Consider the following 18716-nt stretch of genomic DNA (forward strand, 5'->3'; position numbering starts at 1 on the left):
AAAGTAAAAGAAGATAATTACTATATCGAATAAAAGAATAAAATAAAAAGACAATTTGGATCCTCATCCTATGTACTTATAGTTAATTTTACGCTATTTACTTCGATACTCGCTTAATAACTGGTTTTATATAATATATAAACCTGTGTAAGACTATTGACAAATATATACTGTATTTCTTTAATACCAATTTAGATCCGCATAATTCCTTTTTGAAAATTAAGAATAAAATTTAAATCTTTTTATTGCCAGCATTAAACCCGAATAATATTGTTAGCTGGACCTTGAAGGGTTAAAATTAGATTTTGTCACGGTGGAGCTCTACTCGAAAAGTAGGAGGGTTTGGATAAAAATATAGTTTTAAAAATGGGTTTAAGTAAAAAATGAGATCTGTTTTCTAAACGAGTCGAGCCTCGGATAAGCTTTTTTTGACCCAACCTCGGCTCAACTTGGCCCGAATTTACAAAAAAAAAAAGTTGTTGTTGTTTCCACTGTTTTGATGTTGTTTTGTCACTGTTTTGTTGCCATCTTGTTATTCCTTCTATTTTGTTGTTATTATTTGGATATTGTAAAACTATTGTTTTACTACTATTTTAGAGGCATTTACTTGCTAAGTTGCCATTATCTTAGTGTTATTTAAGCATAAATATTAAATACTATTTTTAATTTATTTTCAGTTGGTTGGAAAACATCTATTTTAATGTTTGATGTATTATATTTTTTAAATTTGTTTTTATATAAAAATAATAATATAAAAAATTTTAATACAAACAGGCCGGACTCGAATTTTAACATTTTTATTCAAGTTGAGTTTGGACAAAGTTTTAAGCCCATTTTTTTATGACGAACCTAAAAAAATAAACCTAAAATTATATTGAAGTCGAACCTGGTCCACGACCACCTCCACTGCTTAAATATTCAAATTTAAATTAGGGATTAATTTTTTTAATAAAAGATTATTCTACTAGTTTCGCATGGGGTGTGTACTCATTCAGTACCACTGGTTGGTTGATGATCTTGGTATTTCGATGGTTTTAGTCTATAAGATTAAATAGCTAGAAATTTTTTATCTCTCGAGTTTAAGTTCATGAGTTTTTTTCGTATATATTATTTTAGTTTAAATCTAAATTTTTTCATTAATAATCCAATAAATGATTTTTTTAAGTTTATTAATTAAAATTATAATTGTATTTGTATTTGTTTGAAAAATACAGTAAATGTTAATTTGTAAAGGTAAAAGATCTCAAGTGTGGTGCACCTTGAAAGCATATTCTGTTGCGGGTGCGCTCCTTTTACCTTAACAAATTAATCTCTATCGTCGAGTACTTGTCTCTTGTCTTTTGCTTAATTTGCTGGTTGTGGAAAAGGTAATTTTCAGAACTGAAGAAGAGAGATTGCTGAATAGATTAATGGCATTTTGAAAATGAAATGAAGTACAAAATGCAATACAAACACATCCATCAAAGCATGAATATTTCATACAATATACATGTTAAAACAAAATAAACAAAAGCTCAACTACAGACACTACAGATAAAAAAACTAAAAGAGTTATTTCAGTCATTGGAAGGTAAAGATAAAAGGCGAGTGAGTTCATGAGAGAGTGGAGGTTTAAAAAGGGTTGTCAAAGAGAGAACCGCATCCTTTGCTACCAAGCACTTATCTTCCATGTAAAGCTTCTCCTGTACCTTGGGACTTGTTACCATTTCCATTTTCCCGTCCCAACTCCTCTTCTCATTTTCCTGCATTTGTTTTCAACTTTAAATTAACCCCTCTGCTTACCAACATTTTCATTGACTTATCAAAAGAAGAAGTATTACCGGAAAGGAGTCCATAACTTGAAGGGTTCCAACTTGGGCTTGCAAATACTTGATATATTTGAATGCAGATTGAAGCATTTCAGCAGTGTTCATCTTACTCCCCCCAGGCACAAGCTTCCCTAGCTCTTGAGTCTTTTTAGTAATCTTCCTCCTCCTCTCTCTTGCCGCTATGCTTTGCACTGTCACACACTTTTCCTCGCTAATCTTGTTGCAGTTTCCCACTGTTTTCATTCCTTCCAAGTTAATCTGATGATCTTCAAGCAGTGGACATGGACTTACAGCAACCCCATCAAAGACACCAGGCATCAAGTCTGAGCAGTAATGGTCTTCAATGAGTTTATGACGTTTGGGGCATGGGTAGGAGCTCAAAGTTTCATATGGGATGACTTCAGGTGGAATGGAATATAATGGCAGTAATGAAGTGTAGTTTTGAGGGTCAAGGTAAGAAGCAGGAAAAGTACAAGGCAGCTCAAATGCATTCCAGTAGCATTCAAGACCATCTGCAGCAGCAAGCTGAGTCTCACTCTCAGCTTCAACTGTTTTTATTTCATACATTGGCACATCAGTTTGGCAGTCGAAATATGAACTCAAAACCATGGTACGTAGCCGTTGAAAATGCTGCAAAAAAGAAAAGAAAAGAAAAAGAAATTTATATTACAGGAGACCCAATGTAGAAAAAGATTACAGAAAAAAAAGGGGTAAAAGAGAAGCTTAACATACCTGAAATAGAAGAAGAAAGCTGTTAAAAATCAGTTTTGGTGCTGATTGACTACCTGTTGAGTTTGAGACAGGAACGATTTTTAGAAGACCAAACTTTATACAAAAAAGAAACTAAAAAAAGGAAAAACTGAATCCGAGAAGAGAGTGGTGGGTTGCGATAAAATAGGGAAGACTGGATAAGAAACGGTTAGAGGTAGTTACATGCGGCAACCCAATTCCCGCTATCACCTCTATTGCAGGTGTCTAATATATGACTCTATGCCTTACAACTGATATCTGTTTGGATCTTAGGACGTCTATTACAACTGCCAATGTTGGATGGCAGTCGAGGATGGATCGTTTTTGGCTAACTTATGCCACAGTTTTGGTGTAAAAATTATATAAAAAGCTAATAAAATTTTAGCTAAAATTAAAACATCAATATTTTAATATTTTAGATTCAAGTATAGTTTCTTTTTCTAAATTTATTCAGGTTGTGTGTGTGTGTGTGTTTTTTTAATTTAAAGGTAACATAAAAATATCAATTATCAGAGGTATATTAATTTGTTCTGCTACCAATTGACACAAAATGGGTCAAGCAGTATAGATATTACTAAATTTGAAGGAAAAATTGATGCCTACATCTAAATAAATATTTACTTCTAAATTCAAATGCCCAAAAAAAAACATCAAAGACAAAAAAAGTTGAAAGTGTAGTAGAGCCGTAAAGATTGGATAGTGAGGAAGAGGAGGATTTGTTAGGTAGCTGCCCAACATATGTTTCAAGATTTATTATTCAGCTATATCAGGATACGAATTGCCAACTTCATAAAGGAATAAGACAATGTTTAAATACGTTTTATTTAATTGCTAAACCAAAGGGATTGCGTGGCCTAATGGATAAGGCGCTCGCCTCCGGAGCGGGAGATTGTGGGTTCGAGTCCCATCGCGATCGTTTTTGCATTTATTTTACAAATTTGAAATTCAGTCCCTCAATTATTATTATTATTATTATTATTATTATTATTGTGAATATACCTGTTAAAACAAGAAAAATATATCTTAAATCTCAACTCTCCTTTCAAACCAGTGAAGAACCCCAAAAACCATTTGTCTAAATATGTGAATTTAATAAAACCAATTTTCTAAATAAATTGTTTACAAATATATGAATTTAAACTATTCTTTTACATATTATTTTTTGTATGAGATTAATGTTAAGGGTATATAATTTTTGTTTGAAGTTGATAAGGGTTTGTAATTGATAAAATTTGTACTGCTAAGTGCTAACTTGATATTTTCTTTATTCAATTAAAAAATAAATCTATGATTATTGTAATTTCTAGAAGTAATCACAAATTGTCACACAAGTGAAGTCCTTTTTCTTTCTATTTTTAAAAATATGTATTCATTGACTTGCAAGTAATCAAGAAAATTACCAACTTCAATTTATACAGTTATTCACAGAGGCAAGACTTTGGGATTTTTCCTTAATAAAAAAATTACATCATCCAATTTAATGGAAATCGTTTGATGATGTTATGCATTAGATCTCGATTTTTAAATAATAAAAAATAGAAAGCTAAATTCTTGAAATTAAAAGTTGAAGGATTAAAATTTAAATATGCTAAAAGTACACATTTATGCAGCTACCTGATACAAAGATTTGTCGCAAAGAAAAGAAAAATAGTAAAAACATAGTGGTTACAAAGCATGAGTCAAACTTCTAGCAATTGAAAGTGCCTTAGCAGCAAAATTATTTTCACAGCACACAAGCATTTCAACTACTTGTCCCATGGTGGGTCTATCATCTTTGTCTTCTTGCACAAATTTCAGGGCTATGGTTACCAAAATTAACATCTCATCAATGTCACATTTTCCGTCCAATGCAGGGTCTAATATGTCTTTGCACCCTGTCCATGTCTCAGCCTCCGTTGATCTTTTCATCTGCTCTTTCACCCAGTTCACCAATGATGTCTGGTCTTCTCCCCCTTCACCATCTTCACTTGAGTGAGCTCCCATTCCAGGGTTTCTTCCTGTTACCAACACCAACACAACAATTCCGTAGCTGTAAACATCCACCTTGGAGGTGATGGGATGATTTGAAACCCACTCCGGTGCCATGTAACCTCTGGTTCCTCGTATCCTTGAGAATCCTGAGTACTTAACATCACCCCTGTTTAGAAGCCATGAAAGGCCAAAATCTGACACTCTGGGTTGGTAACTGGAGTCTAAGAGGATGTTTTCAGGCTTTATATCGCAATGGAGAACCCACTCTAGACATTCTTCATGCAAATAAGCTAGTCCTTTCGCCGTTCCTATAGCAATTTCGAATCTGTTTCTCCAATCAATTGATTGAAATGATAAGCTTTTTGCTAACGATCCGTGTTCCATGTACTCGTAAATCAAAAGCCGGTGCTTTCCTTCCATACAGTATCCCCACATCTCTATCACATTCATTTGATGAAGCCTTCCTATGGTGTCCACTTCAACTAAAAACTCAGCTTCCCCTTGGTGATTGGCATCGATGAGTCGCTTGATTGCGGCAGTTCGACCATCGGACAACTTGCCTTGGAATACAACTCCTCCTGCACCTCTCCCTATCTCTTCTGTGAAACTTTTTGTAACCTTTTTCAGCTCTGCATAAGTGAACCTTCTGATGCTTGATGTAGCTAAAAAGTAGCCTTGCACCGGACCCGAATTCTGGCGAGTTCTTATCAAGAGCCACAGCACAAAGAAAAAAAAGCTTAATACCTCGACGATTCCGATAGCTCCTGCAGACCAAAGAGCAAGCTTCAAAGACTCACTTTCATGGCTTTTTGGATATTCTCGACCCAGTTCCTCAAATTTCGTGGAGCAGTCTAGCTTGTAATCTTGATCACTCGCCTTTTTGGAGGAGGAGAGGCTAACCTTTGGCAGTTTCAAGTACATATCGCCTTCGAAATTGTCGGAACGACTCCATTCAGTAACTGTGCCTTGGGATAACAGTATATGCCATCCGAACGGTGCACTTCAAAGTGTTTGAATTGAAACCCTTTGCAGTCACACATGCTCAAGCACAAGTCCTCACACATCTTTATGGTATAATTAGGGTACAAACCATAATCATAACCATAAAATTCAACATGGACTGAGTTTCAAAAAACCAAATTCATCAGCTTGGTTACATGGAAGATCAAATTTTGGTTCACATCCAAAGGTCCAATCTGTAGGATTCATCATCTTATATCCTGGAATGCAAGAACATTGTCTACCAAGATTAGGAACATAACTACATACACTGTTTGGTCCACAACTTCCATGAATCCGGCATGGTTGCGAGAAGGCTTGCCATGATACAACCCAATTTTCTTCTCCTTTTCGACTATACAATCGAAGATTTCCATCAAAATCAAGCTTCAAAATTCTTTGAATCATCGAGCCGAAATCGGTTGGGAAGAAATTAATACCGTCGGCCGAACTAAAATCGCCAAACGAACTTAGAACCGCGATTCCACTAGTGTTGTACATGGATCTTCCAGCTTCCCAACTCAATAGCGAGGGGTCTGGCCAATAAACACTTGAAACCTCTTTGGTATACAAGGTTAAGTGCGTTGTTAGGATCAAAATAAAGAGTAACGAAACCTGAAGAAAAGTTGCTTTTGCTTCTAGACGACACAAGCTTTGTGTTTTTGTTGAGAGGCTGAAGAGGAAGAAGGGTATCAGTAGGTGAATCAAAGCTTTGCCAAATCTTACTACCATCCGAATCATGCAACACGAGATTCCCACTATCATATAGTTCTAAATACAAAGACGACGTCAGGTTCGAAACAGCATCAGCCTTCCATACAATTACATGTCCGGTATCTTTTAGAACAAGATTACCGGATCTCAAAAGGGTGAGCTTTGAGTGTTTGCCATTGACAGGGAAGTCACGGTTCGCCATCCATACAATGGTGCAATTGTGAGTGGTGCAAGGAGGTTTGTTGAACCATATTGCGAAGCAATAAGCATTGTTTCCAACAGGGTGAAAACCGGCACTGAAAGTGCCATCGGCTGAAGTCAAAACATCATTTGCTTGCTCTACTGAGATCGATGAACCCTCTTTTAAACCACGAGAAAGTGAAGATACAGCAGATGAACAGCTTAAAAGCAAAGAAAAGATCAAGATATGTGGTGAGGCCATGAATGAAATTTTTGGAAGATTTGAGTTTTCAAGTTGAGCAGAAATTAGGGTAAAATGTGAATAAAACTGTATATGGTGTAGAGTAAGTAAGGACTAAGTTCAACCGTTGCTTCCATTAATGCACGTTGCTTTCTTAAACCTAAACCCGACTTTTTTTGACATTTCGTGGTATTTAAGATTTAGGGTCAATCAACATTTGATTTTAATATAATTTTTTTGTCACTATACTACAAACTCGTCGATTATATTATATAATTTTTTATTAATTTGTTAATATTTATAGGGCAGTTGATTCACTTACATGGTGATTTTAACAATTCGTTGAATTTATTAAGAATTTGTAATGGTCATACATAAAAATTTTAAACCGATCTGAGATCTCTATCATATTGATTTAAAATATTGTCTATATTAATAAAAATTTAATGGTTAAAAGTTTTTTACATAGATGAATAGTTAGAAATTTTAATTTTATACCAAACTTGATATGCATGATCTATATGAACAAAGCATCAAATAGGACAGATAAATTATTAAAGTATTGGTATAAAAAGTTCCGAAAAGGTATAAATCACTTAAGTTTTATATAGGCGTAAATGAACCATCATCGGTGTAAGTGAATCCTCCCATATTGATAAAGTTTAAGTACAATCAACCCTTCCTATAGTAGCCACCTGCTATAACAACATTTCACTATAACAGTCAAGTTTCTAGAAGAAGCGATTTTTGATGTTTTATTTTAACCCTGTATAATAGCTTTTCACTTATAACAACATACATATTATGAAGTATCCTCTTTATTAAATTAATTTAAATATAATAAAGCATAATTACATAAAAGGTGTAATACAAAAGTATAAAATAATGTTAAGTTACAAAGACATTTGTTATGAATATTATTTTAATTGTTGAAGGATATTAATATTAAAAATATAAAACACTTCGTATATAAATAATTGATAAATATTAAAGATAGTAATTGCTTTAAAAATAACATAAAAATAAAAAAAATCTATTACAAATACTTAATATGTTTTAAGTAAACTCTTTAAAGCTAACTTAATTGTATTCTTCTCCATGCCTTGCTCTTAATTTCCATCTATTTGTTGATCAGTGGCTTAATTAGGTGGGATTCACATGTACCCGACCTCCTTAAAATGACATTTAAATTTTATGCAAATTTCTTTTTCGAGCTCCACTCGATGTGAAAGATGTAAATTTTCAATTTATACATATATAGTTGAAATAATCTATTTTCCGCATTGACTTTTTTACTTTTATTGTTGCCTAAACTACTCTCCATTTTGCTAGAATCGAACCAACATCCAACGAAAAAACTTAAGTTTATTAATGTTAATTAGTATAAAAAAGAACAGTTCACGTAGTAGTAATAATATTGATGGACTATTAACAGGATATAAGTTGCGGATGGATGGATAGAAATCATGGGAATATGCTTAGTTTAATTGGTATGGATGGTGTTGCTAATGTAGGAGGATGTGTGTTCGAGTGCGCTGAAATACATTATCTTCTTATTTATGAGTTGGAGTGACAGTTTGAAGACACTGCAATGGATATAATATGGTGTTAACAACTCTTAAAAATTACATGGTCATTTTAATCAAAATAAAGATTAAATATCAAATGAGCATAGTAGAGAAATCAAAACTACAATTTTACCATTATCTTATAATAACTAAAAAAGAGGAAAAATCATGTCATTAGCTAGTCTAAATAATTAACATTTAACAATTTTAGTAGCTAATGTGGATTTTTAAAAGTCTTATTTCAACTCATCATGCCAATTTTTTTTGTAGAATAATATTTTTTCAAAAGTTCTCATCAAAAATTTATCAACAATATTAAGTATTTGGACTAAACATTATAAAAAAATAGAGACCAAGTTATTGTAGAAATTCAAGTATAAAGATTAAATCTTAATTTTAGGCATAGTAGAGGGACCAAAAGTGATATTTGACCAATTTTCTATCAAATGCAAAAAAATAGAAAGACTGAACACGTGTCAAGTAGAGGGACCAAATGTGATATTTGACCAATTTTATATAAACTGCAAAAAAAAATATATATATATATATATATATATTGAACACATGCCGAGTAAGAAAATAAAGATTAAATCTTAATTTTAGGCTTAGGGATAAAAAGTGATATTTGACCATTTTCTATTAAATGTAAAACAATAGCATGTGTCAAGTAAGGGAGCAAAAGTGATATTTAACCAATTTTCAATACAATGAAAAAAAAAAGAAAAAAAGAAGAAGAAAAATACCGAGTGACTCGTGAAACCCATAGAGAAGCCCATCTACTTGAAGATGTACATCACTTGTTGCATTTACTTGTCTCTGTTACCCAGTTTGCATAGCCATTTCTCCCCCAAAGTCCAATGCACAACCCACTTCTCTCTTAGGTTATAACCCTACTGATAACTCAATAGGGTTCATATTAATTTGTTGCCCCTCTAGCATTTCTAAGGGGGTCTTCGTAGCACTACTTCAATCTACCGAGTCAATATTTTTTCTCTTATGAACATTCTCGACTAAATGGATTGCCAACAGTACCTTCATTTCGCCCTCATGTCTTGTCTCGCCGGCACAACGAATTGTTATTGTCAAGTATCCAAGATGCATATACAATCGGCAAAAGGAACCAAAATAGCATTAATCTTGTCAAGGAAATTTAAGCCAAGAACAAAGTCATAATCATCCAAGTGAATTACCTCAAAGTCTTCCCTGCCTTTCCATTAACCAATCTATAGCTCAACTCCTTGTGTTACTTACATCCACAGTTGAGACCTCTTTAGAATTAAAAATCTTGATCTTCTTAGTTGATTCACGAACCAAGACACCAAGTTTACACATGACATTTTCTGATATGAACAAGTTTGAAGCCCCCGTATTAATAAGAGCACTCTTCCTTTGATCTGCGATGTTGATGTCTATATACATCAACCTTTTCTACTTGTTGTCCCTATTTGTTTTCGTAGAATTGAGTATCATTGACCCAAGCTTCAGTACCTTACTCTCAATAGGCTCCACTTATTCTTTATTGGTTGTGGATATCTTGGATCGCTCTAGATAGTTCTACATCCTATGCGGACCATAACACAAGAAACACTCCATTGGATTTTTCTCATTCTCTTGGCATCGACAAAATGCACAATCAAACCAAGTCTCACCGATTCTCTATCTTGCTCATCATCCCTTCGATAGCAGATAACATGGATTATTTCGAATAGCCCTTCACAATATACGAACCTTCGCAAAGAAAACACCTCATTGGCCCCTTTGGTTTTTTGTTGGGCTTCCACTTTCCATTTGCTCGTTTCCCATTACCACCATTGTCGATATTATTCTCGACTGGTCCTTCTTCATCTCTACCACCATTGCCCTCTTCTCTGGTCTCGAAAGACTCGAACTTGTTTCTCCTTGAAATAAACTCAAATAAGGACTCCACTACAGTCATAACTTTGGAAAGTTCTTAGACCCCTCGATGTTGCAAATCTTGCTTCACCCATGGCTTTAGCCCATCTATGAAGGAGAAAAATGCCTCATTCTCACCCAAATCAGAAATTTGTAGCATGAGTTCACTAAACTCTCGCACATACTCCCTCACTTTGCGCTGTTGTGTAAGCTGACGCAACTTAACCCGAGCCTCATCCTTGGCATAATCTAGGTAAAATTGTACCTTGAATTCTCTGTGGAACTCCTCCCAAGTCCTAATAGTGGTACCACCTCACCTCTCATCTATGGACCTATGATGACACCATAACAAAGTAGCATCAGTAAAATACATGGCAACAATATTTACCTTGGTAGCATCGTCCATGATGTCTTTAGCATAGAAGTATTACTCCATTCCCCAGAAAGAAGTTGTCTACATCCTTTGTGAACATCATCCCATTGAACTATTTCAACTTCGAGACATCTTCGTCCCATTGAACTATTTCAACTTTGAGATATCTACTTTAGGCATAGGTGCCGCAACCAACACTCTATTTCACAAAGCAACTTTGCAGATATTGAGCTCCCCCTTGAGCTCCTCAATATGTTCCTTCAAAGTCGACACTATAGCATCGGGAGCATCCTCTTTTTCAATCAGCTCACCTATAGCGATGTTGAGGACCCCTTGCATCACATCCATATTTTCACTTAGGGCCTCAACCATTTGGTCCTTAAGCTGATTGTCCCTCAATTCCAACTCTCTGGTACGCCCATCAACTTCCTTGAGGGTCTCCTTCACATCACCTATGGGACCCTCAAGTTTGGCCACCCTGCCATCTAAAGCTGACAGCATATCCTTTGACCGACTTGCTTTCTTGGCCCTCCCACTAGTCTTCATTGCCTCAACTTGCTCGTCTACTTCTTTTAACATCTCAACTGACACCTTCAAAACCTGAACTCTGATACCAATTGTCATGGGGCTAGAATTTTAGTCTAGAAAAACATGTGACCTTAGGCGGTTACTTTGCTTCAAATCTGCCTAAGTCAACCTAAAACTCAGAGTGTGAATTCTTCCAGAAATACTTTTAGGCACTGAGAAATATAATGAAAGCAATTTGAAATGAAAAGAGCAACGAGAAAACTGAAAAGCCATAGGAAAGTGATGCACACAAGATATTTGAGTAAATGCTCTCAATATATTCTTTAACTTAGAAAAATTAGAAAAATGAAGTACAATAGGATGATACAAATGAAGGGAGAGGCCTCTATTTTTAGTTGAGCTCCCCCAAAACTAACGTTAAGTTACATCGACGGTCAAAATTAGAGTTCATCTATAATTGAGAGTCTTGAGGGAATTAAATTCTATACAATCTTATCCTTTTAGGATTTACACTATTTACCCTGGGAACTCTAGTTTTACTAGAATGTTTCACTAAGCCACCAAGATTTCAAGTATATGGGTTTCTCCATGGGTTTCACAGGTCAGACCAGTTCAAGTGGGTCAAATGAACTCCATTTAATAAGTCTAAAAACTACATTGACCATGCACTAAATATTTTCCCATACGAGTGTAATATATGTATGGTGTAATTACCTATAGAACTCTTTAAAAATAAAATAAATTATTACCATCAAAACAAAACAAAGCCAAGCCATAGTAATTGATAAAAGCTTTCACTATGAAATTGATCCCCATAAACTAACCTCAATTTTAGCAGCAATCCCAATCTTGAGACGTCTCATGCAAGTGAAAATTTCAATTTATTCCAAAAGAATCAAATTGTATGAAAAATTTAAAAACAAAAACTACAAATATTTACCCTTTAATTGATGAAAGATAGAAACAAAAATTGAAAAAGAGAAGCGAAAAGCAAAATAAAAGTTTTAGATGAAACTGGGAAGTCAAAGGGGAAAAGTTTTAATAAAAGGTGTTAATGTAAGATAATTAGTTTTACATAAAAACATATAGTTAATAAATCAAGCAAACAATTCATTACAAATAAATAAAGCATATATAACTATTTTCTTTCTTTGAAAATAACAAAACTTTGAGTCGATTGGCATTCTTCCAAAAGCATTTTTTTTTTCAATTTTAGCCAAAACAATGAGTAGAAAAAAAGAACTTGGAAAGTCGTGCAGCTGACAATAGGATCTTTAAAAACCTTCTCAGAAATTTTTGATAATTTTCACATAAATTGAGTAACTAATTTATAGTGAGTGTAGTTCACCCAATCTTCCAGCTAACATTGATAGAAAAGCAGTGAATTCAATCATCTTCAACCTCAAATTCTCAATCCAAGAGGGATATAATAGAACAAGCACTACTGCAATTTTATCATTAACAATCAGGATAACAAAAAAGACATCCAATCCAAATGCATCTCTGATGGATGATGAGGAGAAACCAATTTATTTATAACAAGTCCACCCTGTCAGCCTCTACAACCTCAGCTCTACTAAAATTCACTCTTGGATAAAAATACTAGCCACCATTACAGCAGTGAACAATGTTCAGAAAAAGCAAAGAGGTGCAAAATTAAAAGTTTAAGCGTCATTAAGAGCAAGGACCCCAGGAAGTTGTTTGCCCTCAAGAAGCTCCAAGCTGGCACCACCACCAGTAGAGATGTGGCTCATCTTGTCAGCAAGCCCAGCTTTTTCCACAGCTGCAACAGAGTCACCTCCTCCAATAATTGTTGTCACTCCCTTCCCACTGAGTTCCGCAAGCTTCTTGGCAACCGCCTGCATCGTAACAAGTATTAAAATCCATTTTTAAGTATGACCAAATTTAAAGACCTGATACCACATCATGACCACCTAATTCATGAAAGCAGTAAATCACACACTTCACCGTACCTCAGTGCCGGCAGCAAACTTCTCAAACTCAAACACACCCATTGGTCCATTCCAGATAATGGTCTGGGTAGTGTCCAAAGACTCACTAAAGGTTTTGATGGAGTCAGGTCCAATATCCAAGCCCATCCAACCATCTGGGATCCCTGATGCTGGCACCACCTGCAAAAACATTACAAAATTCAAACACCATCAAAACAAAATCCGCTGAAGCAGCAATTCTCCATATCCACTTGGAAATTAGGTACATATGTACACTCTGCTTCCGTACAGGATATTGCTGTAAGATGTATTGCGATTTAGTACACTCAGCACACTCATAGGATAAGCATAATCAGCACATACCTTGCTGTTAGCATCAGCAGCAAACTTGTCAGCAACAACCACATCAGTGGGGAGCAAGAGAGAGACTCCTTTTGCCTTGGCCTTCTCAAGGAGTGATGTTGCTAGATCAAGTTTGTCTTCTTCCACAAGTGAAGATCCAACTGCATATCCTTGGGCCTTGTAGAAGGTAAACATCATTCCTCCACCAAGTATGAGAATATCAACCTTGGCCAAGAGTGATTCAATCACTCCAATCTTGGTTGATACCTTAGAACCACCGACAATTGCAGCAAATGGCTTTTTGGGATTTGCCACAGCTCCAACAAGATAATCGAGTTCCTAAAAAGAAAAAAGAACTTTGCATGTCAAAGAAACCCAACAGAGTTCTCCACTATTACATGTTATCTAAATGCTTGAAAAAACGAGCAGACTGGTTAAGTGGTTTCTATCAGACCAATCCGCTGGATCATTAGACGCTTCATTTTCAAACTTAGGATATTCATAATACCTTCTGCATAAGAAAACCAGCAACAGAAGGCTTTAAGTACTTAGCCACTCCCTCTGTGGAAGCATGGGCTCTGTGCGCAGTGCCAAATGCATCATTAACATAGAGATCAGCGAGAGAAGCTAGCTTCTTTGCGAATTCAGGATCATTCTTCTCTTCCTCCTTGTAGAACCTCACATTCTCAAGCAGCAATACACCGCCATCTGGTAATGCAGCCACCATTTTCTCAACTTCTTCACCAATACAATCATTCGCCATTTTAACCTCGACTTCAAGGAGTTCAGATAACCTTGGCACAAGAGGCTTCAAACTGTACTTGGGAGTGACACCCTTTGGGCGTCCCTGAAAAAGCAATTTGAAATATATCACGAAATCTTCAACTAGAGAAAATGTCGACATATAAAAGGAATTTTCATACGATTTGCATGTATCCTATTGCTAAAACTAAAACGATTCAAAATAATCATTATTCTTTTATATTGAAAAACACAAACCTTACTCATCCCGTGCCCCAGATATTCTTTAAGAGCTTAGACTATCATTTAATGGAACAAGGAGAAGAATCATCCTACCTTAACATTCGCCAAAGCAATTATATAGTTTTAGATGAACTATTGCTGCCAAAATTGTGCAAATAATAAACCAAGCTCACAATCAGAACCAAGAGAAAACAAAGGCGAACCAATTTACGAGTTAAAAACAGATAGCAACTATGAAAATATCAGCCACAGAACATGCTTGTTAGATATATCAAAAATCAATAAATACTATCTCCGTGCGGTGATTTTAGAATTTAAAAGAAAATGAGATCGAACATAAAAGATATAAACAAAAAACTGAGATGATGCTGCCTCCATCCCATTCAGACAGATCTAGCTCAGTCAATCAAAAATAAATCTCAAAACCACAAATACCCATAATAAAAAAACAGTAATCAGATCTTAATGAACACCAGATCAAAACATGCAGATAAATCACAAGGCAAACAGAAACCCAAAAACCCAGTATGGGATGAAAAGAAAATTTTTATTAAAGAAATCATATCTAAAGAAAAGGAATAAAAGAAAGGTACCAAATGACTAGAGAGGATGACTTTAGAGCCATGACCCATCAAATACTTGATGGTGGGAACAGCGGCACGGATCCTTGTGTCATCAGTTATGTTGAAGTTATCATCCAATGGAACGTTCAGATCGACTCTAACAAACACTTTCTTTCCCTTCAAATCAGCTTCCTTCAAGTCCCCAACGCTCTTCTTTGTAGCCATGGTAGTAGCACTTCTTCAACAACAACCAAACGTATAAACAACGCTACACCCGAAAAAAGGATTAGAGAACCGATCTGCAAAATCAATAAGAAAATGGGAGTATTCAAAGTGAGAGTACTTACGAAGATGAGAGAGGCGGATATATCTAGACAGTCAAAAGAAACGAAGGATCGAGAAGGTTTTAATACAAGCGAAGCGCACGCAGGTTTTTTTCCTGGGTAAACTACACCCATGGTCATTCTAAAGTAGTCTCTCTACTATTTTGGTCACTCCAATTTTTTTTCAATTTAGTCACTTTAAATAAGATAATTATGTAAATTAGTCACTATCATTAAAATTTCTATTAGCCTTTAACGGATTGCTGACATGGCATATTAACTTATAGAGTGACTAACATGTGGCGCTTTTTTTACATTTGACTAAAGCTTAGAGACCTCTTTATAAAGTTTAGGAGGAAAAGGTTTTGGACTAATTATAGGGAGGACCCTAGACTTTAGTCAAAAGTTAAAAAAATGCCACATGCCACTCAATATGCTAATGTGCCATATTAGTTATCCGTTAAAAGAAAACAAAAATTTTAATGGCAGTAATTAATTTGCACAATTATCTTATTTAGACTGACTAAATTGAGAAAAAAATTGAAGTGATTAAAATAGGTTAAACCTTATTTTAGAGTGACCATGGGAGTAGTTTAACTTTTTTTTTATTTTTTTATTTTAGCCCCATGATTCAAGTGAAGCGGCACATAGGTTTTCCTTTTCTATTTTAAGCTTAAGTTCAGGCTCCAAACTTTTTCAAATAATCAATTTAGTCCCTATAAAATTGCGCATTTATGTAATTTTGTATCAATTAAGGGTGCATTTATTCCACAGAAAATGACTTACAATTTTTTTTCATTTTCCTATGTAAATTTCATGAAAAATAGCTAAATCAATGGAAAATGATTTATGGATTAGTGGGAAATAAGTCATTTTTCATGTAAATTGACTTACTCTTTAAAAAAATATAAATCATTTCTTCCGAAAGAGTTTATTTATGAGTAATTTTATTTTTATATAAAGTTTAACTTCAATAAAGCTTATTATCATATTAATAATATTTTTTATTTAATTTTAAATTATTAAAATAAATTTTATAACGTACAATATTATTAAATATATTTAATAATATAATAAATTATTAATATATTTAATATAATTTATTATTTTAATAATTTTTTGATATTATAATTTTTTAATAATAAATTTAACAATAATAATTTTAAATTTAAACAATATTCTTAATATATTATTAAAAAATATTTATGTCAATATTTTTGTAACACCCCAATACATGACTCGATTGCCAAGTCCGAGATTCAAGGCGTCACATTTGTTGCCAGAGCAACTACGATCAATTACATTCAATTTATACTATTAAATGATCAATTTTCAACTCAATCATGCATACAATACAATATACAACAGTTTCTGGGTCTTATACAAGCTTACGAAAGCTCTAGAACTAACCTGAGGTCGAAATATAACCAAATTGTAAGAACTTCAAATTATTGGGTTGACACCGCGATGTCAAGGGGTTATTCGTCGTGACACAACATACTGAGTAGGTATCATCGCAGTGACCCAAGCCCAACGTCACGTCGTGGCGTGGCAACCTAGTCTCGTCGCAACGATAGACACTCAACGTTGCGACGTGACATACTAACTTCAAATGGTCGAGTTTTGGTAGCTATTTACATTCACGTATAAAACTTCAAATTCATTTGCAATACAATTTAAAAATTCAAAACGCATATCCAATGAATTTTATCATAGTTAATATACCATTCATACATATAGAGTTCAAAAATACAAGTTGATATATCACATTTATACCATTCTTAGCATTTACCAAATCCACCTATTCATTCATATGTATAGATAACAAAAATGGCTATAATTGAGCTTCTTTCATTATATACCAATTCTTGCCATAAGGATTCAAGCTATTAATCATGTCAAGTTACCATTTAAAAATTAAATGTTTTCAATTTAAACCAAAACTGACTCTATCTAGGTACATGCCATATAACGAACCAAAAAGAGACTTTACAAACATTGATGAGTCAGGAATCTCAGTTTGAATGTTGGATTCAATGCTCGGGACCTCGAGATGTACCTAAACTTGTGCACAGGAAAACAAACCGTACGCTGAATGATAAAGCTCAGTGGTATGTTCATGATTCAAGTCAAAATAATATGAGTTTCAATCAATTGTATACATTCAACTTCATATCCTAATAACAATCAATTCATATACAATTCATGCTCATTCTCAATCACATATCAACATATATCTATATATGCCACAATTTGCACAAATTATATTAAATAATATTTGCACTTCTACTCAATTCTCAATATTTATTTCATTTTTTATCTTACCATATTGGCCCTCAGGCTTGTTAATCGATCCGCATGGTCTTTCACATGCTATCAATCAATATTGTTTATAAATATCTGTAATTTAACTTTATAACATTTAATCGTTTTCCAAATATTAATCAACCAAATTCACCATTTATATTTCTTATTAACACAACTCGGACTTGTACAGATACATGTATCCCAACCAACACACCAATTTTGCACTCAGTGCCTCATCGGAATGTCCGAAGTATATAAATTGCATCCAACACTCATCTGTATAACTGAAATAAAAATTGCATCCAGCGCTAATCAGTATAACCGAAATAAAACTTGTGCCCTACATTCATCGAAACGTTTGAAGGAAAATGTGACTAGCACTCATCGACATATAGCCAAAGTAACTCGTACTCAATCTATCCTATGGCATGCCAACTCTATTTGACTCTGCTCGAACAGTTAATAGAGTAACCAATTATCCAATTTATCATATAACCCAATTTACATTTTATCACTTCATTACATAACATAATATGATTCAACCTAATTCAAAGCCAATTTCATATTTTCATTAAGTTACACTATTTTCAATTCTGTTCAATTTAGTCCTCTATTTTGATAACCAATCTCAATAATAACAACTCAATTAAAATAATCATTTTCAAATCACTTCAATATCATACTATGCAAAAAAATATAAATATGCAACAATTATAATGATTCGAATCATAGAAATACAAACCGAAGACTCGAGTTATTCGTCGTCGACTCTCGCCTTTCCTTTCCCTTTCGATAACCTTGTGTTGTCTTTAGCTACGAATAATAATCCAACAATAAACAACATCTCATTCCAGATCAATTCACATTCAATTACAAAGTTACACATATTTTATAATTTATTCAATTTAGTCCCAAAATCCTAGACGAGCATAACTTTCGATCTAAACCTTCGGATTAAAATCTGGTTTCACATATATTCATTAGGGACCTTTTATTTTCTATTCCTACCAAAATTTAGTAACAATTTTACATTTTATTCAAGTTGGTCCTAAATGTATGAAACTAAAATATAAGCTTTACAATTTAGTCCTTTTGTTAAACTAAGCTTAATTTCTATCAATTTCACACCTAGATATTCAAGAAATTAACAATGGAAATTTTCTATAACTTTAATAGTTTCACAAATTGGTACATGGACTAGCTAAATCAAGCTCTCATGA

At 34.1% G+C, this 18716-nt stretch overlaps 2 protein-coding genes, 1 non-coding gene and 1 pseudogene across 4 annotated transcripts; 1 reads left to right on the forward strand and 3 right to left on the reverse strand.

The window, feature by feature from the left end:
* Positions 1-1556: 1556 nt before the first annotated feature.
* On the reverse strand, positions 1557-3466 carry LOC105782622 (transcription factor bHLH53). The gene is made up of 4 exons (XM_052629641.1): positions 3433-3466; positions 2541-2593; positions 1821-2438; positions 1557-1742 (listed from the first exon to the last, which is right to left on the reverse strand). Exons 1-4 carry the CDS (start codon positions 3464-3466, stop codon positions 1557-1559), a joined length of 891 nt encoding a protein of 296 aa, XP_052485601.1.
* On the forward strand, positions 3402-3474 carry TRNAR-CCG (transfer RNA arginine (anticodon CCG)). Its single transcript has one exon. It is a non-coding gene; the product is annotated as a tRNA-Arg (tRNA).
* A 632-nt stretch (positions 3475-4106) lies between these two features.
* Positions 4107-6812, reverse strand: LOC105782598 (putative receptor protein kinase ZmPK1; annotated as a pseudogene).
* Positions 6813-12452: 5640 nt separating this feature from the next.
* On the reverse strand, positions 12453-15350 carry LOC105782611 (phosphoglycerate kinase, cytosolic). Of its 2 annotated transcripts, XM_012607464.2 has the most exons (6): positions 15214-15350; positions 14897-15134; positions 13828-14166; positions 13341-13658; positions 12999-13157; positions 12453-12884 (listed from the first exon to the last, which is right to left on the reverse strand). In XM_012607464.2, exons 2-6 carry the CDS (start codon positions 15089-15091, stop codon positions 12690-12692), a joined length of 1206 nt encoding a protein of 401 aa, XP_012462918.1. In that variant the 5' UTR covers positions 15092-15134; positions 15214-15350; the 3' UTR covers positions 12453-12689. The 2 variants fall into 2 exon arrangements, with proteins under 2 accessions (XP_012462918.1, XP_052487821.1); XM_052631861.1 differs by having other exon boundaries at positions 14897-15226.
* Between the last annotated feature and the right edge of the window lie 3366 nt (positions 15351-18716).

This window comes from Gossypium raimondii, chromosome 1, assembly GCF_025698545.1.
Source record: "Gossypium raimondii isolate GPD5lz chromosome 1, ASM2569854v1, whole genome shotgun sequence".
Lineage (NCBI taxonomy): Eukaryota > Viridiplantae > Streptophyta > Magnoliopsida > Malvales > Malvaceae > Gossypium > Gossypium raimondii.